At 37.2% G+C, this 20,517-nt stretch overlaps 1 protein-coding gene across 2 annotated transcripts in view; it reads right to left on the reverse strand.

The window, feature by feature from the left end:
• The window catches only part of clstn2 (calsyntenin 2), a 188,033-nt gene that overhangs the window by 53,907 nt on the left and 113,609 nt on the right, over positions 1-20,517 (reverse strand). The window contains exons 3-5 of one of the 2 annotated variants that reach the window (XM_015380869.1): positions 7,693-7,888; positions 744-855; positions 472-568 (exon numbers count right to left, since the gene is read on the reverse strand). In XM_015380869.1, coding sequence (XP_015236355.1) covers positions 472-568; positions 744-855; positions 7,693-7,888 — 405 coding nt within the window. Of the gene's footprint in view, positions 1-456; positions 569-743; positions 856-7,692; positions 7,889-20,517 lie in introns of both variants that reach the window. The other variant, XM_015380868.1, reaches the window with a different exon arrangement.

Here is a 20,517-nt window from a genome sequence, read left to right on the forward strand (position 1 = left end):
CACCGTAATGCACGTCACACTGTTACCAGCTCAGAGACTTCTGCAATATTTAGTAACTTTATAGATATCTCTAGTGACTATAGACAAACCCACCATTTTTTCTCTGTGTTCTGGGAAACTTTGGCGACAGAGAGAACCGATTGCTATATAGTTTTGTTCATAAAACTCTGAGCTCACTGTGCTACTCAGTTGAGCAGCAAGCTGTGTGCAGACAAACACTGGATGGAGAGACAAAGTCAGCGGCACTTCCATTTCTACAAAAGCTGCGGCTTTCTGTTGAGAAATGCTTTTCATAAGAGTTTAGATTTGTTTCCAGAACCAAACCCGAAATTCCAGGGGGTCAGTCTATGATGTCATACAGGACGATGGGATGCAAGTCAGGTTTAGATCAGGCTCCAAGTTTTTCCTTAATATCTAGGAAGGATGAAAAATGTTTCTTTACTCCATAACACTTACCAATGGTAAACTTACCATTTCGATCTATGGCAAATGGTGTTCCCCCAGTGACAATTTCATAGTTGCAGATTTGACTGTACTGTGGTGAACAGTCCTGGTCCCAGGCTTCCACCTGAAATTTTGTTAAGACAATGTTTAGCAACGTCTAGACTTAGAGAAATAAAAAGATTGATATTTACAAAACTGTTGTGTGTTGTTCCAAAAGCCTTTTTCCCAAATACTTATACATATCACTTAGAGTAATAATATAAAACTTTGAGTAACTAATATAATATTGAATTAACTACCTGTAAGATGCTGTCGTAGATTTTGCCTTCAGTCACTGATGCCTTGTAGAGTGACTCTCTAAACACAGGGCTGAATTCATTGACATCATCTACCTGAATGTGAACCACAGCCCTGAAATTTAAAAGGAAAAGATGAAAGAATTGTCAAAAATATGAATGAAATATGAAGCCTGGATGGCCAACATAAGTGAACGAGGAGGATGATACAGGAAAAATGGGTCTATAAAAAGAGTTTGAAAAAAGGAAAATCTGAATCACGAATGGGGACACCTCAAGTTTATTTTCTTGTCAAATGTGCATGGATGAGAGTGTGCCGTATTCAGGGGCCCACATGCAACAAAGTCGAAGCATTTGTTTGAGAAGAAAATTACAGCGTGCCAACACAATGCTGGCACATCTTCTGATGAGATCCTAGAGTGTGTATTGTATCTCTCAACCAAGTTTATGTCATGAGATCATTTGAAAAAGAAAAAAATATATTAAAAAAAACCTAAATTATATATGCATTCAAAGCTAATTGTGTTCTTAATTCACTGACGTAAAACACAACTGCAGTACAGATTTGGTTTTAAAGAATCTTAATGGATGATTAGAAATAAGGAGTCAGACAGAGAACAGTGATTGTGTTGATTACTGTGATTCTGAAGCAACGCTCCCAGAGCCGACATTGAGACGAACTGACAAAGATAGAATGAACGAAAAAGAGAGGGCAAGGCCAGAGTCTGCACACCAAATCTGAAGGATTCAATAGGAAGCTTTGCATAAGTGGAGGCTTAAGAAATGTTTCTGTATTGTAGAACAAACCTTTGAGTTGACTTTGCTTAGTTAAGTAAACCTGAAAAAATCTATTTTCATTTGATATTATGGTTTCTTTCTCAGACAATAATATTTAGATTTTTTTAAACTTTAAAGAAATTGATCCTCTAAACTGATGTTGCATTCGCAATATTGACAGTGAATCCAGCACAAATTTTAGGGGCATGATCAGCTGATGTTCAACAGTGGAAACTTAAGTTTAGTGGAGCACACCGCTGTAACACTGGTCATTTAGTTTTAGAAACAGGAGAACAACTCTTTTGTTCAAACAAGCTATATAAAAACAGAAGGAAAACTTTCTTAGTGTAGGACTTTGTCAAAGATCCCAAGCACAGTAAAAAGGTTAGCTTTATACCTTTACATTTAGAGTCATCTTGTCATTTATTTAATTATGTTTATTCATTTATTTTGAACATGAAAAAAAAATAATGATGAAAGAACAGTCATCACAAGCATGAAAGCCTAGATAACCCTCATTTATATCCTTAGCCTCTTAACTCCCACCTTCTTGTTGTTTTGGCACACATATTGCATATTCAAGTGCTATTTAAGTGCTATATAATATTACAAACTCCACATGGTTGTAATTTATGTCATTTGGAAGTTAAGATCTTCCAGTTTGTAAAGATATGCATAGAGACTCTAACATTTACACAACTTCAGCTATTTACCTTCAAAGGTTTACTGCAAACAGTATGTTATTGTCAAAGTTTGATTTCTCACTTAGGCTATGTCCAAACGTCCATTTTAAATTAGTGTCCTAAAGTCTAGCGTCTGACACAAAATATCCCACAATGCACCTTGAGAAGTAGTGTACATCAATGGTCACTAGATGAGTAAATATACTCCACAATACTTTTGAACAGCTCTGCTGGCATAGCAACATGGGATTTGTTTTGGCGGCATTAGAGAACAAAGATGGCACAGATCCCATGCGAGGAGCCGGAGTCACATGACACCTCTGAATGTTTGGTTAACCAAGTGCACAATTAGGTCCACTTTATAGTCCCTGCTCTAAATAGGGATCGATGAGTTAGGGGTTAGGGTGGTCTTTGGACACACTCTTAGTTGTGCTACACTGCTTCAGCTAGCAAAAGAATATAGTGATGCATTTGCCTACCGATTGTATTTCTTATGTGCAGGACTTTTCCGTAGTATTCTGGATACTGAGAATTGAACTTATTACTTTTGGCAGAAAACAAATTGGTGAATAAGCCCTTATTATCTTAGATAATTTTAAACAGCAGACACGTCTTGTAAGACACATAAAATATGTGCATTTATTCTTATTTTTTTTACTTTTTTATGGGAAACACAACTGGATATTACTTTTCTGTAGATGGTTACAGAAATGTATGCCAGGGTAAAACATGTTAAGGAAAAAAACAAAAAGGGGAAATTATTAGTTCAGATTTAATGACAAATTATTAGTTATTAGTTTATGGAGTATGTTTGGCTTACAGTTGAGTTGATGGTTGTTTGCTTTAGGATTGCCTGATTCTACAGAGGTACAACATGTTGGGTTTTGTTTAGAAATAAGCTTGCTTTTTGATGTGGGACAAAATGTGACAACAGAATGACCCGGGGCCAGGCAGTGGCAGCGTAATCACAGCTACATTGTTTCAGTCATTTTCAGTTGTAAAGGACGGAATTTCTGAAATACAAAGAAAATCCCATTGCATTTTCACACACACACAAAAAGTGGCCATCTCATTGTAGGCAGACATTGGCATTTACCTTCTCATGAGTATATGAGTTTTACTCCAGTTAACGTAAATTTACTGTCTCTTACTCCGTGTTAAGTCATGTTTATTTACCTACTATGTTTACTCTTCTGTGTAAAGAGCAAAATGATAATCTTAATAAAAGGCACCAGCTCCTTACAGGTTTGACATGAGTTTGACAACCTCTGATATGGAATGTCCTTATTAATTATGAGAATAAAGTAGTTTTTTTTTTTTTTTAAATAAGCTATTAAGCCAATCTTGCAGCTAGCTCATTTTATGTTACAAATACTCGACAAATAGACAACAAATTTATCAGCTGGAAGAAATCAACTTACCACTCTTACTAAATGGTTGTGCCTCAAGGTCTGTAAATGAAGCAGTAATGTAAATACAGGAGTTTTATTCACCATTGACCTTCACTGACAACAACTCACTTTGCATCTGAGAAGGCACATCTGGCATGGCATAAGCCTAATGAGACCTATTTAGTGTGTTAAGCTCTGTAATGTGTCACAAAACAACGTGCAAGCAAATACAAGTACATGCTGTCTTTTTTGCCTTACTCTAAGGAAATCCAGCACAGATTCTTTTCTCTCACTGCTTTTCTTTCACTACAGAGAAGTTGCTTATTTTAGCATCGTTCCATCTCTGAGTAAAGAGCAGAGAGTTTGTTTTGATGCTGTCCACACTATTATGCCTGTCTGCCAGTGTTATGTACGAGCTGCAAACACAAAGGGACACACATTTTATCATTGGGCCATCAGGAGAAAATATCCTTACATAGATCTCCAATTTTTAACTACATCTACTAGAATAATCAAGACAGTGACAGTATCAAGGAAATAGACAAATCACTGTTATGCTATAGATACAAAATATAATAGACTGAAAAAATTTTACATAGAAAATATACCTGCCCAAATTCTCCCCAAACCTTTTAAAAGACCTCTGATAGTCTGTAGACTTTTGATTTAAGTTTCAAAAAGTATGTCTGGTAATTCCCTTGCCAGAGTGGTTCACAGAAACAGAGTGATAAGGGTGAATTGCTCTCCATGGGTTTGACGTTAGTCTTTTCATCAGGCAGAGGAGTAAACATTTAGATATCTTGATCTTGGCTGAACCCCTGCTGCCAGCAATGTCTCATTCTTTTACAGATGATTCACTTAGCTCTCTGTGGTTAACCCAGTCTCTCTCCTAGATGGAGTCACTGGATGAGCTTTTTTTGTTCTGATTTAACGTGTGTGAAGCCTTTGAACTAGACTACAGAGCATGCAATAATCTGTCCAGATGATTTCTCATCTGAAGAAGATTTCTCTTCTAGATAAATTTTTAAAGTGGATATCAATGCCATTTACTTTTGATTGTTTCTTTACCATAAAATAATTTCTGGATCAGTGATTCTGAGTTCTTTTAGGGTCTTGTGGCAGACGACCATTCATTCAAGTTTTCCAGTCCACTGTCACTACATGCATGCTCAAGCGTGGCAAGCCAAACTGATAAGGCATATACATGTACATGGCATATCAGTCTGGTAAAGAGCTGGTAGAGCTTGATTTCAGACTGGACTAATAGGGTCAGCGTTACCAGGTTAGAACCAATCAGATAACTACTGATATGATACAAAAACTCAAAGCAATACACTTTGTTTTAGTAACTTTGTTAGTCTGAAGAAACTTGTCAAGCCGTCGCAGAAACTCTCCAGTGAATAATTTCTTCAGCTTTTGCCTAAAAAAATCTGAGGATATACAGCGTGCTCTTGATTTTCATTGCAAAATTGCTTTGTTGCGCTCATCACCTTGTTTTTATGCTAGCAGAAAGGTGATGCTATATCATGGGGATTCTGGTGCTGAGAGTCACGCATCGTAAGATCCTGCCTCCCGCGATGCGATTGGTCCAGACAGATCTGGCAGGAGTCAACAGCGTGTTTAACAGACTTAATTACGCTATGTGTAATTCAGTCTGTTTCTACAGTCACAACAAAACTACAGTACCTGCTGTCACTTCATCCAAGCAGAGGGAACATTGTATATCAGTGATTCAATGCAATGTGCTGGGGTTGGTTTGGTAGAAAACGTCTTTAGTAATTTTAATAATAAACTGAACTCCACTTTATTGTTTATTAACTAGTTTGTAATTAGAAAGTAAGCATTCAGCTTGAAGTTTTTTTTATGATACTATTGTCTTTCTGTGTTTATAAATTACCTGGAGAAGATGTTTTGTAAAGATAAAATATTTGAACATAACTGTTCATTTAGGTGGATATTGTGCACAACTTATCTATATAGCAGCGAGGCAAGCCTTCTTACTTATAGCTGTTAACCTGTGAGTGCCGCACACACGGTATGTGAGCGTGAGGCAATGTTCTTTACTGCCTCTGTTATTATGAGCAGCTTTGTGATCACAGGTCGGGTCAACTTTTATTATTTACGGATCTGAGCAGTCCCAGCCAGGTTTTAAATGGGGATAATGGTGGCTAACAATTCGGGTCTCGGTCCTGAACTCTACGGGTGCGGGCGGATAGTGTTTTGAAAAATCAGACCCGAGCAGGACTCTGGAATGATTTATTACTCTAGAAATAAGCAGATAAAGAGCCTCCACCTCCTGAGGAGGCTTCTATGACTCTGTGGTGGCATCAGCCCTCCTCTAAGGTGTTGTCTGCAGGGCTCCTTCTAGCACGGAGTGGCACAGAAAGAGACTGAACAAACTAGTGAGAAAGACCGTTTGGGTCCTAGGCTGCATTCTGGACTAAGTGGAGGAAGTGGCTGAGAGAAGGGTGCTGTCCAAGCTCACATCCATCAAGGACAACACCTTCCACCCTCTGCACCCGACTGTAGAGGAGCTGAGCCGCTCCTTTAGTGAAAGACTTTTACACTCTGTCTGTAAAAAGGAGCGCTACCCCAGGTCACTCATCCCTGCTGCAACCAGACTCTACAATGTGACACTACAATGGCAATAACTTGTGCAATGTATAATATGCAATTACTATTTCATACCCTGTGCAATAACCCGTTTCTCTATACTTGACACCCACTGCAATAACTAATAAACACCCATGTAAACACCCTGTGCAATAACCCTGTATAAAAATCCTACTAGAAAAAAAGAAAGCTGTCATATGAGGATGCACTGTATATACTGTATATATCCCATGCACTTTGTTCTTCCTTTGACACGTTCTTCTCCTCCTTTGACTATTTGAGCTGATGTAACGAGTCAATTTCTCCACTGTGAGATAAAAAATAATAATCAATCAATCAAGATAGATTGTATAGTTGTCATAGGGACCCTGCAATGTCTTTGTGCATCAAGTAATATAGAGGGCTGCACGGTGGCAGTGTGTAGCAATGTTGTCTTCTGGATTCAATTCCTAGCCCAGGGTCTTTCTGCATTCAGTTTGCATGTTCTCTCAGTCCATGTGTGGGTTCTCTCTGGGTACTCTAGCTTCCTCCCACAGTCCAAAAACATGACTGTTATCCATAGGTGTGAGTGCATGGTAGATTCTGCAAAAGACTAGCGACCTCTCCTGGGTGTAGCCCGCCTCTCGCCCTTAGACTGCCAGAGATAGACACTGGCCCCACAGTGACTCTGAAGAAATATGTTGGAGAAGATGGATGGATGGAAAATTATATAAAAACATGGAGATGATTCAACATGTCTCTGCTACTTTAAGTACAAAGAAAACAGATAAAAAGCTTATAAAATTAACTCCTTGGTCTCTGAGGTAATTTTTATGAGGCACAAGTAGCAAGAAAAGGAGACTGGAGAATCACAGGAAAATCACAACATGTAAAAAATAGCATACTAGCAGTCTTTAACTGTTTAAATTGTGAGCCAGAACAACTGATTTTGTTTATTAAATAAAGTTGCTTGCACATATCAAGCGTCCAGCGTTCTGAGGTAATTTGTGACAGCAATCAGAGATAAGATGCTATAAGACCCCAAAGTGATATAAAATGAATTTATTCCCTACTCATCTGTTTTCCCATATATCTAATTTAGTATGACATTGGAAAATTTAAAAAAAGTTCTGAATAAAACAACTGCTGTTTCTCATATTTTTATTGTTGGTTCCAAATTGAAAAATGAATTATATATATACTATATACTATACAGCTTACAAAACTGTTTTTGTATATAGTAACTGAAATGTTAAAAGATGCAAAATGATGATGATGGCCTGAATTATTTAAGTAACTAGCTCTAATCTGAATAATGAACTGTTTATATAACAATGAATCAGTACCACTATATGAAGAGTTAGATTTGTTTATCTTCTAATATATTTCTTTATTTCAAATTCATCATCACAAATTTGTAATTTTAATACAATTGCTTAAAAGAATAGCTTAACAACTAAGATCATCCTTCCGCCTTATAAAGGGATTGGACTCATTTGCTCAGCTTACTTGTGAGACTTTTTCCAGTTAGCTCCACTGGGCCCGTCACCGCAGTCGTAAGCTTGGATGATAAAGGTGTACTCCTTCTGATTCTCACAATCCACATGGCTGCTAGCTCTTAAGATTCCTTCTCCTGATGTGCGATTCAACACCACTGCCTCAAAAGGGGCGTCCTGACCAAAGATCTTAAAGGAACAAATCTCCCCTGGAAGAGAAACAAAGAAAAAAAAGAATAAAAGAACTGAATTTTAACAGTTACAGTTAAAAAAAACAACAAATCAAGTGATTGGTCATTTATTTGAATTAATATGAGTGTTTATTTCAGGATTTAAAGCCAAGTGTGCTGCTGAATCAACTAAGACACTTTTAAACAGCAACTAAAAATAGGAATGGTGCAAAAAGATTTTTGAGGTTTTTAAAAAATCAACAAGTATTAAAATGTCTTGAAAAAACAACAACAACAAAAACAACAACAGTAAAGCATGCTGGCATGTTTGAAAAAACACAATTGCCCCGACTGTGTTTCTAATGTGGATTCAGTCTGCAGAAAACAAGGAGATAACATTAAATACAATCTTGAATAATATCTTTTCTTTCTCTTGTCCCCCCCACCCCCCTCCTCTTCACCAAAGTAATTTAACCAAACCCAGCAGCAGCTCAGAAACCACTCAGAGTTGGAGAGAATTCAAACAGGAGGGTAATGAATCAAAACTAACTACAAAAACATCAGCCTGCTTTTTCTTTTTTTCACCGTTCTCCATCCACATATTTTAAAAATCTTAAACTCTTTTTTTACTTAAACTCAACTCTTTGAATCCCATTCTTCAGTATAATATTGGTCCTGTCAATAACAGAAAGCTTCAAGGTTTGATTCTACAAGGCCAGGTTTATGAGTTTTAAAACATAGTGTGTGCAAAGAAGGCAAGGCCATTCCAGAGATGCAGTTCAATACAGATGTATAGGAAAATAATGCTATACATAGCAGTTATTAAAGAAGGGAAGGAAGAATGGCCTTGAACATACCTCTACTTACAAATCTTTATACAAAGTGAAGAACAAAAAAATCACCAACAACGTGAATGAATATAGTAGTGCTACCTTTATGCATAAACCGTGACATTCTGGTGGAAAGGGGAAAAAGATGCTTCTACAGTACTTAACACTGAGGATGAATGTAAGTCCATTTTCTGCTCCATCTGTTGCAGGAAATGCATTTTCTTGGATTGCTTTTTATATGTGAACATGACAGAACGGTGGAGAGTAGGGAAGGAAATGAGGGGAAATGTAATGTACCAATGTATATGTAAATGCTGATGGACATTTTTGACGGTTAAATCATATTTTCAACACTTGCTCACAGTCACATTCCTGCCTTTAACTTTGCTTTACCAGACAGAACAAAGCATTATTTCCCTACTGCAGGGCATTAAATAACTCCATTTTTTGTTATAATTTTTTATCCTTTGTAGAGCCCTGCAAAAGTATTTATACCCTTTGAGTTTTTTAACATCCTGTCATAGTTGCTACATACTTGAGTGTATCTTCTTGAGGTGTATTGTGATAGCCATTATGATTGATGCAGGCAGAACTGTGTAGCAGCAGCAGCAGCAGCAATTAGAGCTGAAATCATTGCCCTTTTTCCTTTTGTGTTTTTAATTTGCTACATCTAGAAACAAATATTTAATTTTCGTTCTTTGCAAAATCGCACAACCTCTTTTAGATTAAAATAAGAAGTTTTCCCTTTTCAGAGGAGAAAGCAATGGACATATACAAAATTTTGAATATTGTTTGACAGTAAGTCTCTGACTGAAGTCAAAGAGGACAACGACTATAAACATACAACCGGAGCTGAAATGGAATGGTTATTATCCATACATATTGAGGGATTACATAAGGTTTACAGAAGTTCTACATGCAGCCTGACTGACAGTGATATTCAAAAAGACTCTTAGCTATAAATGGTGCAACAAGCTTCTCTCCACACTCTTCAGATTGTTGCACTATTTAGAGCTGAAGGTCTAAAAATGGTGCAAAAAGCTTTTCTCTACACTTTCCCAGTTGGTACTTGAGAAATCCTCTAAGCCAATGTATCATTCACTTTCATCAACACAACTATGCACAGCTCATAAAATCAAACACACAAATACCTCCAACTGTAAGATGACAAGGTTAAGGTGGTTTCAAGGTAATACACATCTCAATAGATTTGTTTGAAAGAGCAGGCGACACATTTCCACGGAGCACTAAAAGAGAAGCCAACAAATCAGCCCAAAAGGTCCAATAATAACAGTCAACTAAAATAGATGGTACTCCGCAGGAAGCATGAGCACAATAAACTCCATCCAAAGGAAATGTCAAGCTGTCAGGAAATATGTATTTCACAAAATGCTAAATTGTTAATATAATGGAAACAGACAGGATGAGCACGATTAATGAGAAAATTATTCTCCATGAGCGAACGTGTTGTCACAAGGAGCCAAAACTAATTTGTGTATTCCCACTGTAAAAGGACTTGACAGAGCATTTAATTTCTTCCAATTTTATTTCAATTTGTCGAGTTTACCAGTTGCTCACATTTTGTTTTGAATCACACTGAGAGATTAATCAAACTCATCTGTATGTAGGAGAAACAAAAAAGAATCCCTTCAAATAGAAGTCAGTGGCATTCATTTTTTCATTATTTTTTTTTAAACATATCTAAAACATTCAATAAGTTGAATTCCTTTTTAATGGACATACACATTTAATATAGGCTAGATTTTTTTTGTATCAAGCAGATAAGCAAAGATTATCTTTTACTGGTCTGGACTCCTTTAAAATAATAATTAGACACAAATGCAAGGATTTGTAAATAAAACAGATTACATCTTTAACAATACAACCCAGAGTTGAAGAAGAGCAGATAAACGGTGGCAATTTATTTCTTAGTGTTTGCAAACAGAATTGTGAAAACATTAGGAAGTTATCCCCGGAGTAAACTTTATGAACAACCTCTGAGTCAAACTTTAAAATAGAACCAGAAGATTGAAATCTCTTCTCAATAAAACACTGAGGAAAATCTATCCGCTGAGTTTCTTCTTTGGTGCAGAGTGCAAGATGCCAATTTTTCATCTCATACCGAGTTTTGTGAATTTGGTGGGAGACAGCAGTAAACCTGGATTAAGGGAAGTTCAGAGCATGTAAATATCAGCTGGACTTAGGCCTTTACTCTGTTACTCTCCTTTATTGCACACATTTCATTGATGTCTTTACATGTTTACTTTAAATAAAGATTGGATTGGACTAAATCTACTATGATATGTTTTTATTCACCGTATACTTAATTTCTACTGATGTTTACTGTGACAGATTTCTGCAAAGGGACCTCATGTAATAGCAACCGCTGTGGAATATGAATGCTTTTATAAAACAACCTTGCTCTACTGCTTTTTTTCTTTATTTAAGGATCTCTGTAAAACACCAAAGAACGGGATGTTTTTTGTTCGTGCAGATACTAGTTTTGTCATGTATAATCTAAAAATCCTATTATGCTGCGCCGTAAAATACCATTCCTGGATTAGGTGTTTATACCCTTTTCATTTCCTGTTTTTCTTTTAGATTTTTTAAAATTCTGACGGCAAACAATTTTTTTTAGATTTGATAAATAATGCGACTGATCAATAAAAATGCTGCATACTGTAGTTGTAGAGCTGTGGATTGAGCTGAGTGTTTCTGTGGACTACAAATACTCAGGTACTTTATGAAAAAGGCATGTGTAAATTTGACTTTTCTACAAGCTCAGACCAAAAGCTCCTAATACTGTATCTGTAGTAGGATTTGCTGGAGATGTTTAGTCTAATTCCCAAAATCAGTCCTTAGTGTCTGGTTCCATCTTCTTCTCAGTAATGGGTTGGCGTGTTGAAAGAAAGGTGAAGGACTCAAAAAAAAAACTCAGTAAACTCTGCAGCTCCTCTGAGTGCATATCTGCCTTTTTGGTACAGTAAGTGTAATCCGGCAGAAAGATTTGCTGTTGTGCCATATTCTTATAACTTTCAGACTATGGACTGAACAGTGCTTTGTGAGATATTCAAAGCTTCTGACATGGCTTTAACAAAAGCTTTCCAAAAAGACTTTAAAAAGTTTAAAAACAAACCACTGGACTTTGTTTTCCAAGTTTGAAGACGTTTCGCTTCCAATTCAGAAAGCTTTCTCAATTCAAAATGTCTGTAGTTGTCATGATCTGGCCTGTTTGCTCTCCCTTAATTAGTCATTCCTTTCACCTGTCGTTTTTCCCTCCCTGTCTCATTATAATTTATTCCTCTCACCTGTTTCCTCTAGTTTATATTCAGTTCAACCGGAGCATTCAATGCCAGATCATTGCTTGTCTTTCTGCTTGTCTTTCTGTTCAGTTTTATTTGGTTCATGTCCTGGATCCTAGCTGCCAGTGGAAAGAGGGTTTTAGTGTTTGTCTTGTCTCCTGGTTGTCCACTGTTCCTCCCCCGTGGAGTCCTCTGGGTTTTTGATTCATTATGGGGGGAGGTTCAGTTTTTATCAAAGTAAGCCTGGCTCCAGGAGGAGACCAGTTTAAAGTCCTGCTTCAAGTTCCGGTTCCTACGTCCTGTCTCAGCTACCCTCTTCCACTGAGCCTGCCTGTCTTCACCTGATCCTGTCTGCTCCTGTGCGTGACCACCTGGTCATGCTTCTGGTCCCAGTCTGACTCTGAACCCTCCTGGGAGCCTGTGGATGCCTGGAAGTCTGGATCCTGCCACCTGTTTCTGTTCCTGCCTGATCTGGATCCTGCCTGTTCCTGTCTGTTCTGGATCCCTCACCAGGATCAGCTTCCAGCATAACCTTTGGGACTGCAGCACTGGGGACACTCGTGGTCCGGACTGTTAAACCAGGTAAATGACCAACCCAGATAATCATATATCAGTTTATCGTGGTCACTTACCTGTGTTTCCTCCCTAGAGTGTCTGAGATTGGGCGGTGCCCCGCCCCCCCGCCTGCAGTGTCCGCGAGCCACAGCTCCACTTTTGTTTTGTTTTATTTAATAAACGTTTTAACTTTCCTACTGACTGTCTCTCCTTGAATACTGGGTACATCTGTCCTCTTTTCTTGACAGTAGTAGGGTTTGAGTTCCAGGTTTATAGAGTGGCACAAATAAAAGACTTGTTTGGGCTTAGAAAAAGCCATAACAAGTAACAACGGGAAAAGTGTAACAATGGGAAACATGTAACAATGGGAAATGAAAGAACCAGTCTGAGAAACTCAGACTCTTAGAGTACATGGTACTGTCAGAGTTGTTGTATAATTAAGTACATTAATTTTGGTACAGTAAATACATTTTTGAGTATTTGTAGTTAAGAATTAGAATTAGTTAAATGCGTATTTTTAAAATTCATGCATTTACTTTTATTTTATTAAATTAGAGACATAGAAATCTGAGATACTGTCACTTGCTACAAATTATATGATCAGAATTTATCACGAAGTGAAAAAAATGTATAATTTTTGTGTCGAACCAGCTTGTGAACAAGAAAAGAAGTACTGCACTTGGTCTAGGGCTTAATGATTTTGCCAAAAATCAAACTTGTGATTATTTTTAACCAAAATTGTGACTGCGATTTTATTGCCATTTTCCTTTTCCCTAACCCCAAAGTAGTATCCCCCCTGTCTTTCAGTTTTTGAAAACTTGCTTGCCCAGAGTACATAGTTGTAGGACTCTACTGTAGTCTTTGTGTGAAAAATTGCTTACTTCTACTTGCGTGCATGGACCTGCATCCCGAAAAACTATCGATCTTTCAGCGTGGCGACAAAACCACTTCAAAGGTTTTACCGCCACCCTTAAGGGCTGGAGTGTTACTCTTGTTAATAATAGTTTAATTGAAATTGAGTGCCTTTGCGCATTGCGTTTCATTAAATTGCGATTATATTTCAAATGCAATTAAGTTCCAAGCCCTAGTCTAGTCCCAATGCACAATCCCTGCTGGCCGTTGGTAATAATGCACCACATTGTGTTTGCTGGGCTTTTTAATATTTTTTTGAGTATGCCTATTTAATTACAGAAATGTTCATATATTTTATTTCTCTAAAGGGGCGACAGAGACGTCGGGTGCAGGAGTTACCCTTCAATCGGAGGGTTGTCGGTTCGAGCCCCAGCTCCGGTTTTCAGTGTCATTGTGTCCTTGGGCAAGACCCATTTCATTATCCAATGGGTAACTTAAATTTTAAACAGAAGCAGATGGAAACAGAGGGCTTTCTATCTGCTTCTTCATATAGGAAAGGTTAAATGCAGTCCAGCCTATTCCAATATTCATTCTTTGGCTTATATCGAACAGATTTCAGTTATCAATATCTCTTGTTTTTACTCTTAGTTTTTATACACCTATGAGAACAGTGCATACACATGAGAAAGTACTCAGGAAAATATTTTAATTGAGAATATAGAAAAATACCAGCAAGCTTTTAGAAAAACTTCCTGAAAATAGGTAAGAAAAAGCTTCTTTTCAGCTTCTTGGAGGAATGCAAATGGGGAGAAGAAGATAAAAACAAATTAGGGTTCATGCCCTTTAAATTAGCTTCTCCTCTGCTTGATGTAATTTGATTTTATCTTCTCTATCTCTAAGGTGGATAATGAGGACACAATGAGGACAAACCTTGCTCATAGTTAACTGCTGTGACGGTTCTGGATAGCTTTTTTTTTTCTTTTCCTGATGAGAGATAATAAAAGTGTCCACATTGGTGGATGTCATAAAATATTTGTTTAGAATTTCCATATCATTTTCTTAAAACACAATTTACAAAATGTAGCTGAGATTGTTTACTTTCATATCATAAATTCATGAGGCATTAAGCTGATTTAGATGCTGCCACTATGATAACTATGCGGTAAAATTTCCTCTATCAAGATTCCTCTACAAAACTTGAGTGTGTTTGAAAAGTTTTATTTTTCTTCAACACGGGTTATGTTTAAAACTGTTTTGTCTTTCAGAACTGAGATGGAATGCTATCTTTCCTGGCTATTTATAATTCATTAAAACGCATTGCACACAAACCATGGGCAGTAATTTCAGATTTTTAAAACCTATATCTTATTTTATGTATGTAAATAGCGAAGCAACTAATTAAATTAGTTTGTTAGGAGACGGTTTGATTAAAAAAGCTTAAAAGGCAAGTGGAACTATATGATCTTACATCGATTATGACCTTAAAACAGCAAAGGTAAGACTGGATTTATGTTTTTGGCCTCACAATATGAGCCTTGATATTCCGCTTTGTCAGCTGGCTCAATGAGTTTTGCATGTAGTTACTCTTCCTCTTGGTGTTTACTGTATATGCCCTCAGGCATCGCTAGAACATTAGGATGGGGGGTCTTATGCCATCCTAGATCAGAAGTCGCCTTGGGAGGCTGCCTCTTTGCCCATTTTAGAAACCACTATTGACACCATTGGAAAGTACAGAGTTTGGGTTTTTATTTTGAAAGGTTACTTGTGTGGATAAAATTGTGCACTTGTGTTGGTGTTTGGGTGTTTTCCATCTATAAAATCTACTTTTTTTTTTTTAAATCTGGCTGTTAAAATTGGGTGCTGTTACACCTGCTTTGAAAAAATTTGTTGGTGGATGTGCTTAATGCGTCCTACCAGGCTAAATGAAAGTACATTGTCACATTTATCCAAAGGTTGAAGGAGATTAGATCCCTGTTTTCCTTGTGTGAGTGCTGTATATGTATAATATAACTACAAGTCCTCATGCTTACTTCACAAGTGCAAAATGCTGGAGGTGGGGAGAAAAAAGCTTCAGCGACACCTGATGTGCAGGAACTTTATTTGAGACCAATGCATTTCGAGCTGCGGCCTTCTTCAAGGCCATTTGCAAGTCATAACAAAGTTTGCATTGATATAAAAGCTATAATCCATTAAAAAAATAATAATAATCAAATGAACAATCACATATGCTCACATTTACATTACTTCCTGGCTGGTTAAATCATAAGGCTCCAGCTGAGATTTCAGACTTTCAGTCTTAACAAGAGATACATCATTTCACAAGAACAACCATGAATATAAAAATGTATTCATGGAACATGAGCTACACACTGTATCTATAAAGATATTAAAAACATGAATACACTATAAATTATAAATAAATGAATAAAGTTTATTTCTTATAAAATCTCTAAAACTGAATTATAAAAATAGAAATAAGAGAAAATATTTCAAAATGTTCTGTTTTTTTCTTTTTTAGCAAAGTAAAAAAATTGTATTCACTAATATTATTATTTTATTTTTGCTATTTATGAGAGTGTTTATGAAAGCGTGAACAAATGATCTCTCTCCATTATATGTCATTGTAAACCTGACATTCAAAAATGTTAAATTAATACATGAAAACTGTGCCTGCAATCACATTTAGGTTTCTAAGGTTTGGATTGGAATAGTATCTGCATTTTTACAGGCACACAAACAAAACAAAAAGTTTGAATGCACTGTCCACTGTACTGCAAACACAAACCCCTTTGCACCTTCTTTGAAGATCAACTCTTTTTTCCCCCAGCTTTTGATATTGTCATTACACTGTTGCAAGTACAGAGCAACGAAAATAACTCTCTGCATTTAACCCATCCACTTGGGGAGCAGTGGGCTGCCACTGTGCGGCACCCATAGTACAGTGTGGGGTAAAGGGTCTTTGCTCAGATAGTGGCAGTCTGCAGGAGTGGGGCTGGAAGTCAGATCCTCAGGATTTTAAGTGCTTTGCCCTGACCACTAGGCCACCACTCCTCCTAGCTCTGTGTGCAAAAATTTTGCATGTTTTAATACATAAAACTTTTGAGCAGGAGGAGAGTTCCTGCCTCAAGTGGAGGAGTTTTAGTATCTTGGGGTCCTGTTCACAAGTCAGGGGAATATGGAGTGGGAGATCGATAGACGAATCGGTGCAGCTGCTGCTATAATGCAGACAAAGCACCAGTTTGTCGTGAAGAGAAAGCTGAGGCAAGGCAAAGCTCTCCATTTACCGGCCCATCTACATTCCTGCCCTCAACTATGGTCATGAAATGTGGATCATGACCGAAAGAAAGACATACAAGCAGCTGAAATGAGCTATCTCCGCAGCGTGGCTGGGCACTTACTGTAGAGATGGGGTGAGGAGCTTGGTCATTTTGGAGAGGCTCGGAGTAGAGCCCCTTCTCTTCCACATCGAGAGGAGTCAGGTGAGGTGCCTCAGATAACTTTTTCAGATGCCTGCTGGACGCCTCCCTCGGGATGTTTTACAGGCTTATCCCACCAGGAGGAGACCCAGGGGATGACCCAAGACACGCTGAAGGATCTTTTAACTGGCCTGGGAGCTCCTTGGGTTTCCCCCAGCAGAGGTGTATGAGACGAGGGAAGTCTAGGAGTCTCTGCTGAGACTGCTGCCTCTGTGATCTGGTCCCAGATAAGTAAAAGACGACGAGTACGAGTACTTTTCATCAGGCCTAATGTGTTCACTTTTTACTGCTCATTTGTAGAGAAGGGAGTTGATATAGAAATATGCTCTTACTTTTATGATTAGTGATCACACTTTTCACACAACACTTTAGCATAGATACTCTCACAAAATAAAAAAAAACAGAACTTGTAATAGCAGCGAGATATTCCAGAATGAAATCATAAGAAGCGGAGAAGCTTTAAGAATCTATTTAAAAGAAAATATTATAATGAGGCATGTATGTCAGTTTCTTTCACGCTTTAAGTTGAGAAGGCCAAAAAAAAAAAAAGAGTACAGCAAGTTGACTGTTATGAGCTTTTAATCTCTTTCCATCATGAAACATGATAGAATTGAAAATGTTGGCAACTTTAAGAAAATCTTAAGTCAAATACTTTTTCTAGAAAGTACACAAAGTGCTTTTTAGTCATGCTGCACTTTGCCAACATAAGATGTTCAAGGTCTCATTTTTTTGTCTTTGCATTTAAATTATAAATCTGCTTTGCCGTGACTGCTCTCTCAAACACATGACATGCCAATAACTTTCCCCCTATATAAATAATTTCTAACTGCAAAAAGACTGGAGGAAAAATGCCACTCAGTGAAGCCATTGTTACAAGCTGTCAGTTAAAGAAATAGACCCTGTAACGTTTCATCGGAGGCTCTTTTAGATAGCGGGTATTTTAAATTGCATTTGGGGGACTGCTGCAGGATCTTTCCTTGACCTTAGGGTGACAAATTAGCTGCTCACACAAAAGAAAAGCACATCAAGAACACTAAACTAAGAGTAAATTTTAAATGTGTTTCCTGCCAGAACTGTTGCTGTCTCAGACAAAAATAAAAAAAGAAGGGGCAATATAAATTATTCAACACTTCAGGGTTTGGTGATCTTTACTGGAATTAATGTTAACTGCAGACTTTAAAAGTCACAGATGGGATTTCATCAAATGAACTCTCCTGCTTGTTTCCTGTCAGAGATACCAAATAACTATGAGATGTAGCGTAACATAATACTAAGGCTGCTGTCACACGGCAGTTGTATTACCATTTAAAAGAAAGCTGTTATGTCTGTTTTAATGTAAAACAAAAATTCAGACCTGTCGTATCTAAGAAACTCTTTTGTCATTTACTTACCCTAATATTGCACATTGCACGTACAGTAGGATAAAGAGTATAAACCCTACCATGCGTTACTGTGTCACTGTTTTTTTTTTTTGTTTTTTTTTTAACGACATAACCCTCTCATGTTTTTCTTTGTCGGACCGTTTCACCTGCATGTTAAACATCAACATAAGAACCATACTGATCCAGCACATCCTTGTTACATGATGCTTGTTAGATACCATCCAAGATTATCATCATAGAAAGTATGTTCCCTGACACCTCGACATATAGCAACTCCTACGCAAGCCAAGAGTTAAAATAATTATAGCGCATTAAGATGTGTTAATTTCTTAGTCTATTATGTATAAAGTTGCAAGTTAATAAAGTAATGAATTGACAATAATTACACTTTTATCCACTTGTTTAGCACATTTTCCCACCACTTATTCAGACTTTGCATATGGATCCAGAAAAATACATTGTTTCATTTATTACAGTGTTCTTAAAAACCAATGTTCCTAATTGAACATTTTTTCTAACATTGAACATTTTTTCTGTTTACAGCCATGGGCTGGATTTTTACAACTATCAAAGCACTCACACGTAGAGAAAATAAACATTAGGAAAAAAAGTTTGTGACTATATTATAGCTGAAATATTTAATCAAAAATAATCCAGATTCAGTCAATTAGTAAAATAACAGTCAACTAGTAAGTGAGTCATACACTCCGCAAAAATAGAAATGCAGCACTTTTGGTTTTGCTCCCATTGTTTTCTGAGATGTATTCAAAGATCTAAAACTTTTTGCACATATACATTTAATCATTTCCCTCAAATATTGTTCACAAACCAGTCACAAGTCAATCTGTGAAAGTGAGCAGTACTTCCTTGCTGAGATACTGTAATCCATCCCATCTAACAGGTGTGCCATATCAAGATGCTGATTAGACACCATGATTACTGCAGAGGTGTGCCTTAGGCTGCCCACAATAAAAGGCCACTCTGAAATGTGCAGTTTTATCAAACAGCCCAATGCTGCGTTTCCTTTATAAATTAAAATATAAAAAATAAATAAACTGTGCCAAGAAAAAAGAAGACAATGAGACCTAGGGTGATTTAATGTAGAAAAATGTTTATTTTGACCATAAAGAAAGTCATTAGGTAGTAGCGTAACAGTATGAGATAAAAAAAAAAACAATTAACAGCGGCCTTGGGACTGAAGACAATGAATGTGTAAATAAAATGAAGTTTGTAATTAAATTAAATACAGTCAGATGGTATAAGGAGATGTAGGTGAAAAAAAGATTTTCCAAGATAACAATGGTGTATGAAATAACTAATGAAGCTAAAAATAGCCTTGCCAGCCTCTTGAGTATATCATTGCAGTTCTCCTTCTGCTCCTCACCTTCTCCTCCCAAAGCCACCTCTCCTCTCCTACGCAGCAGGTTTCACAGCAGTAAGCAATTATTTAGCCCTTAACATCAGCACTCAGATTCACCACTCAGCCTTGCCCTCCTTTACTCCTGAACACCTCACACACTGATTGGGCTGCCCTGTTTTACACCTTCCTCACCTCCTTCTGTGCTTCTTACACAGATGCTGTTCTCAAGAGCCCCGCTAGTCACCAGGTGACAGTTAAATGACTTCCTGCTCAGGGAATAACTTGCAGCTTTAGTGTAGCACATTTTTTCATTGTACAGGCAGCCTGATGATACAAATATATTCAGACAAAAAAATTATAATACAGCAGGTTATTTTGATACTAACAATTCTTTTTATGTCCCTGAAGTTTTTTTTTCTTTCATTTTACTCTAATAAAACAAGCAAGTATGTAAGACTCCCTATTATTAGTAATACATAAACAATTAGACAGGAGACTGAATTAATGTTTTCAGTATTAAAATATTCTTCAGAACCTTGGGGTTGCTTTAGCTTGGTTATATCAAATACTATCTTGAAAAGCCGTACACTTTACCATTATTGGAAACGGTCTCTTCAACCTGTTTGTTGTAGTTAAATTGTCTTTTAGCGTATCCTCCTTCCTTTGAGCCTCAGCTCTTTAAAATACTGCAGCTGTGTCACTTTACTAATTACCTCTCCAAGCCTAAATACTCCCTATTAGAGTCATTCAGACTGAACTGAATAAGTGTTCTGCTGAAATCAGTCTGATGTCATCAACTCTGTCCCCATTAAATCAGATTCTATTATGATCCTCCCACACTCATCTCCACATTTGGCTACACTAAGGCAACAATACTAAAATACATGTTTTCCTCCCAATTTATGTATATA

The sequence above is a fragment of the Cyprinodon variegatus genome, unplaced genomic scaffold (assembly GCF_000732505.1).
Source record: "Cyprinodon variegatus isolate N-32 unplaced genomic scaffold, C_variegatus-1.0 Scaffold224, whole genome shotgun sequence".
NCBI classification, from domain to species: Eukaryota; Metazoa; Chordata; class Actinopteri; order Cyprinodontiformes; family Cyprinodontidae; genus Cyprinodon; species Cyprinodon variegatus.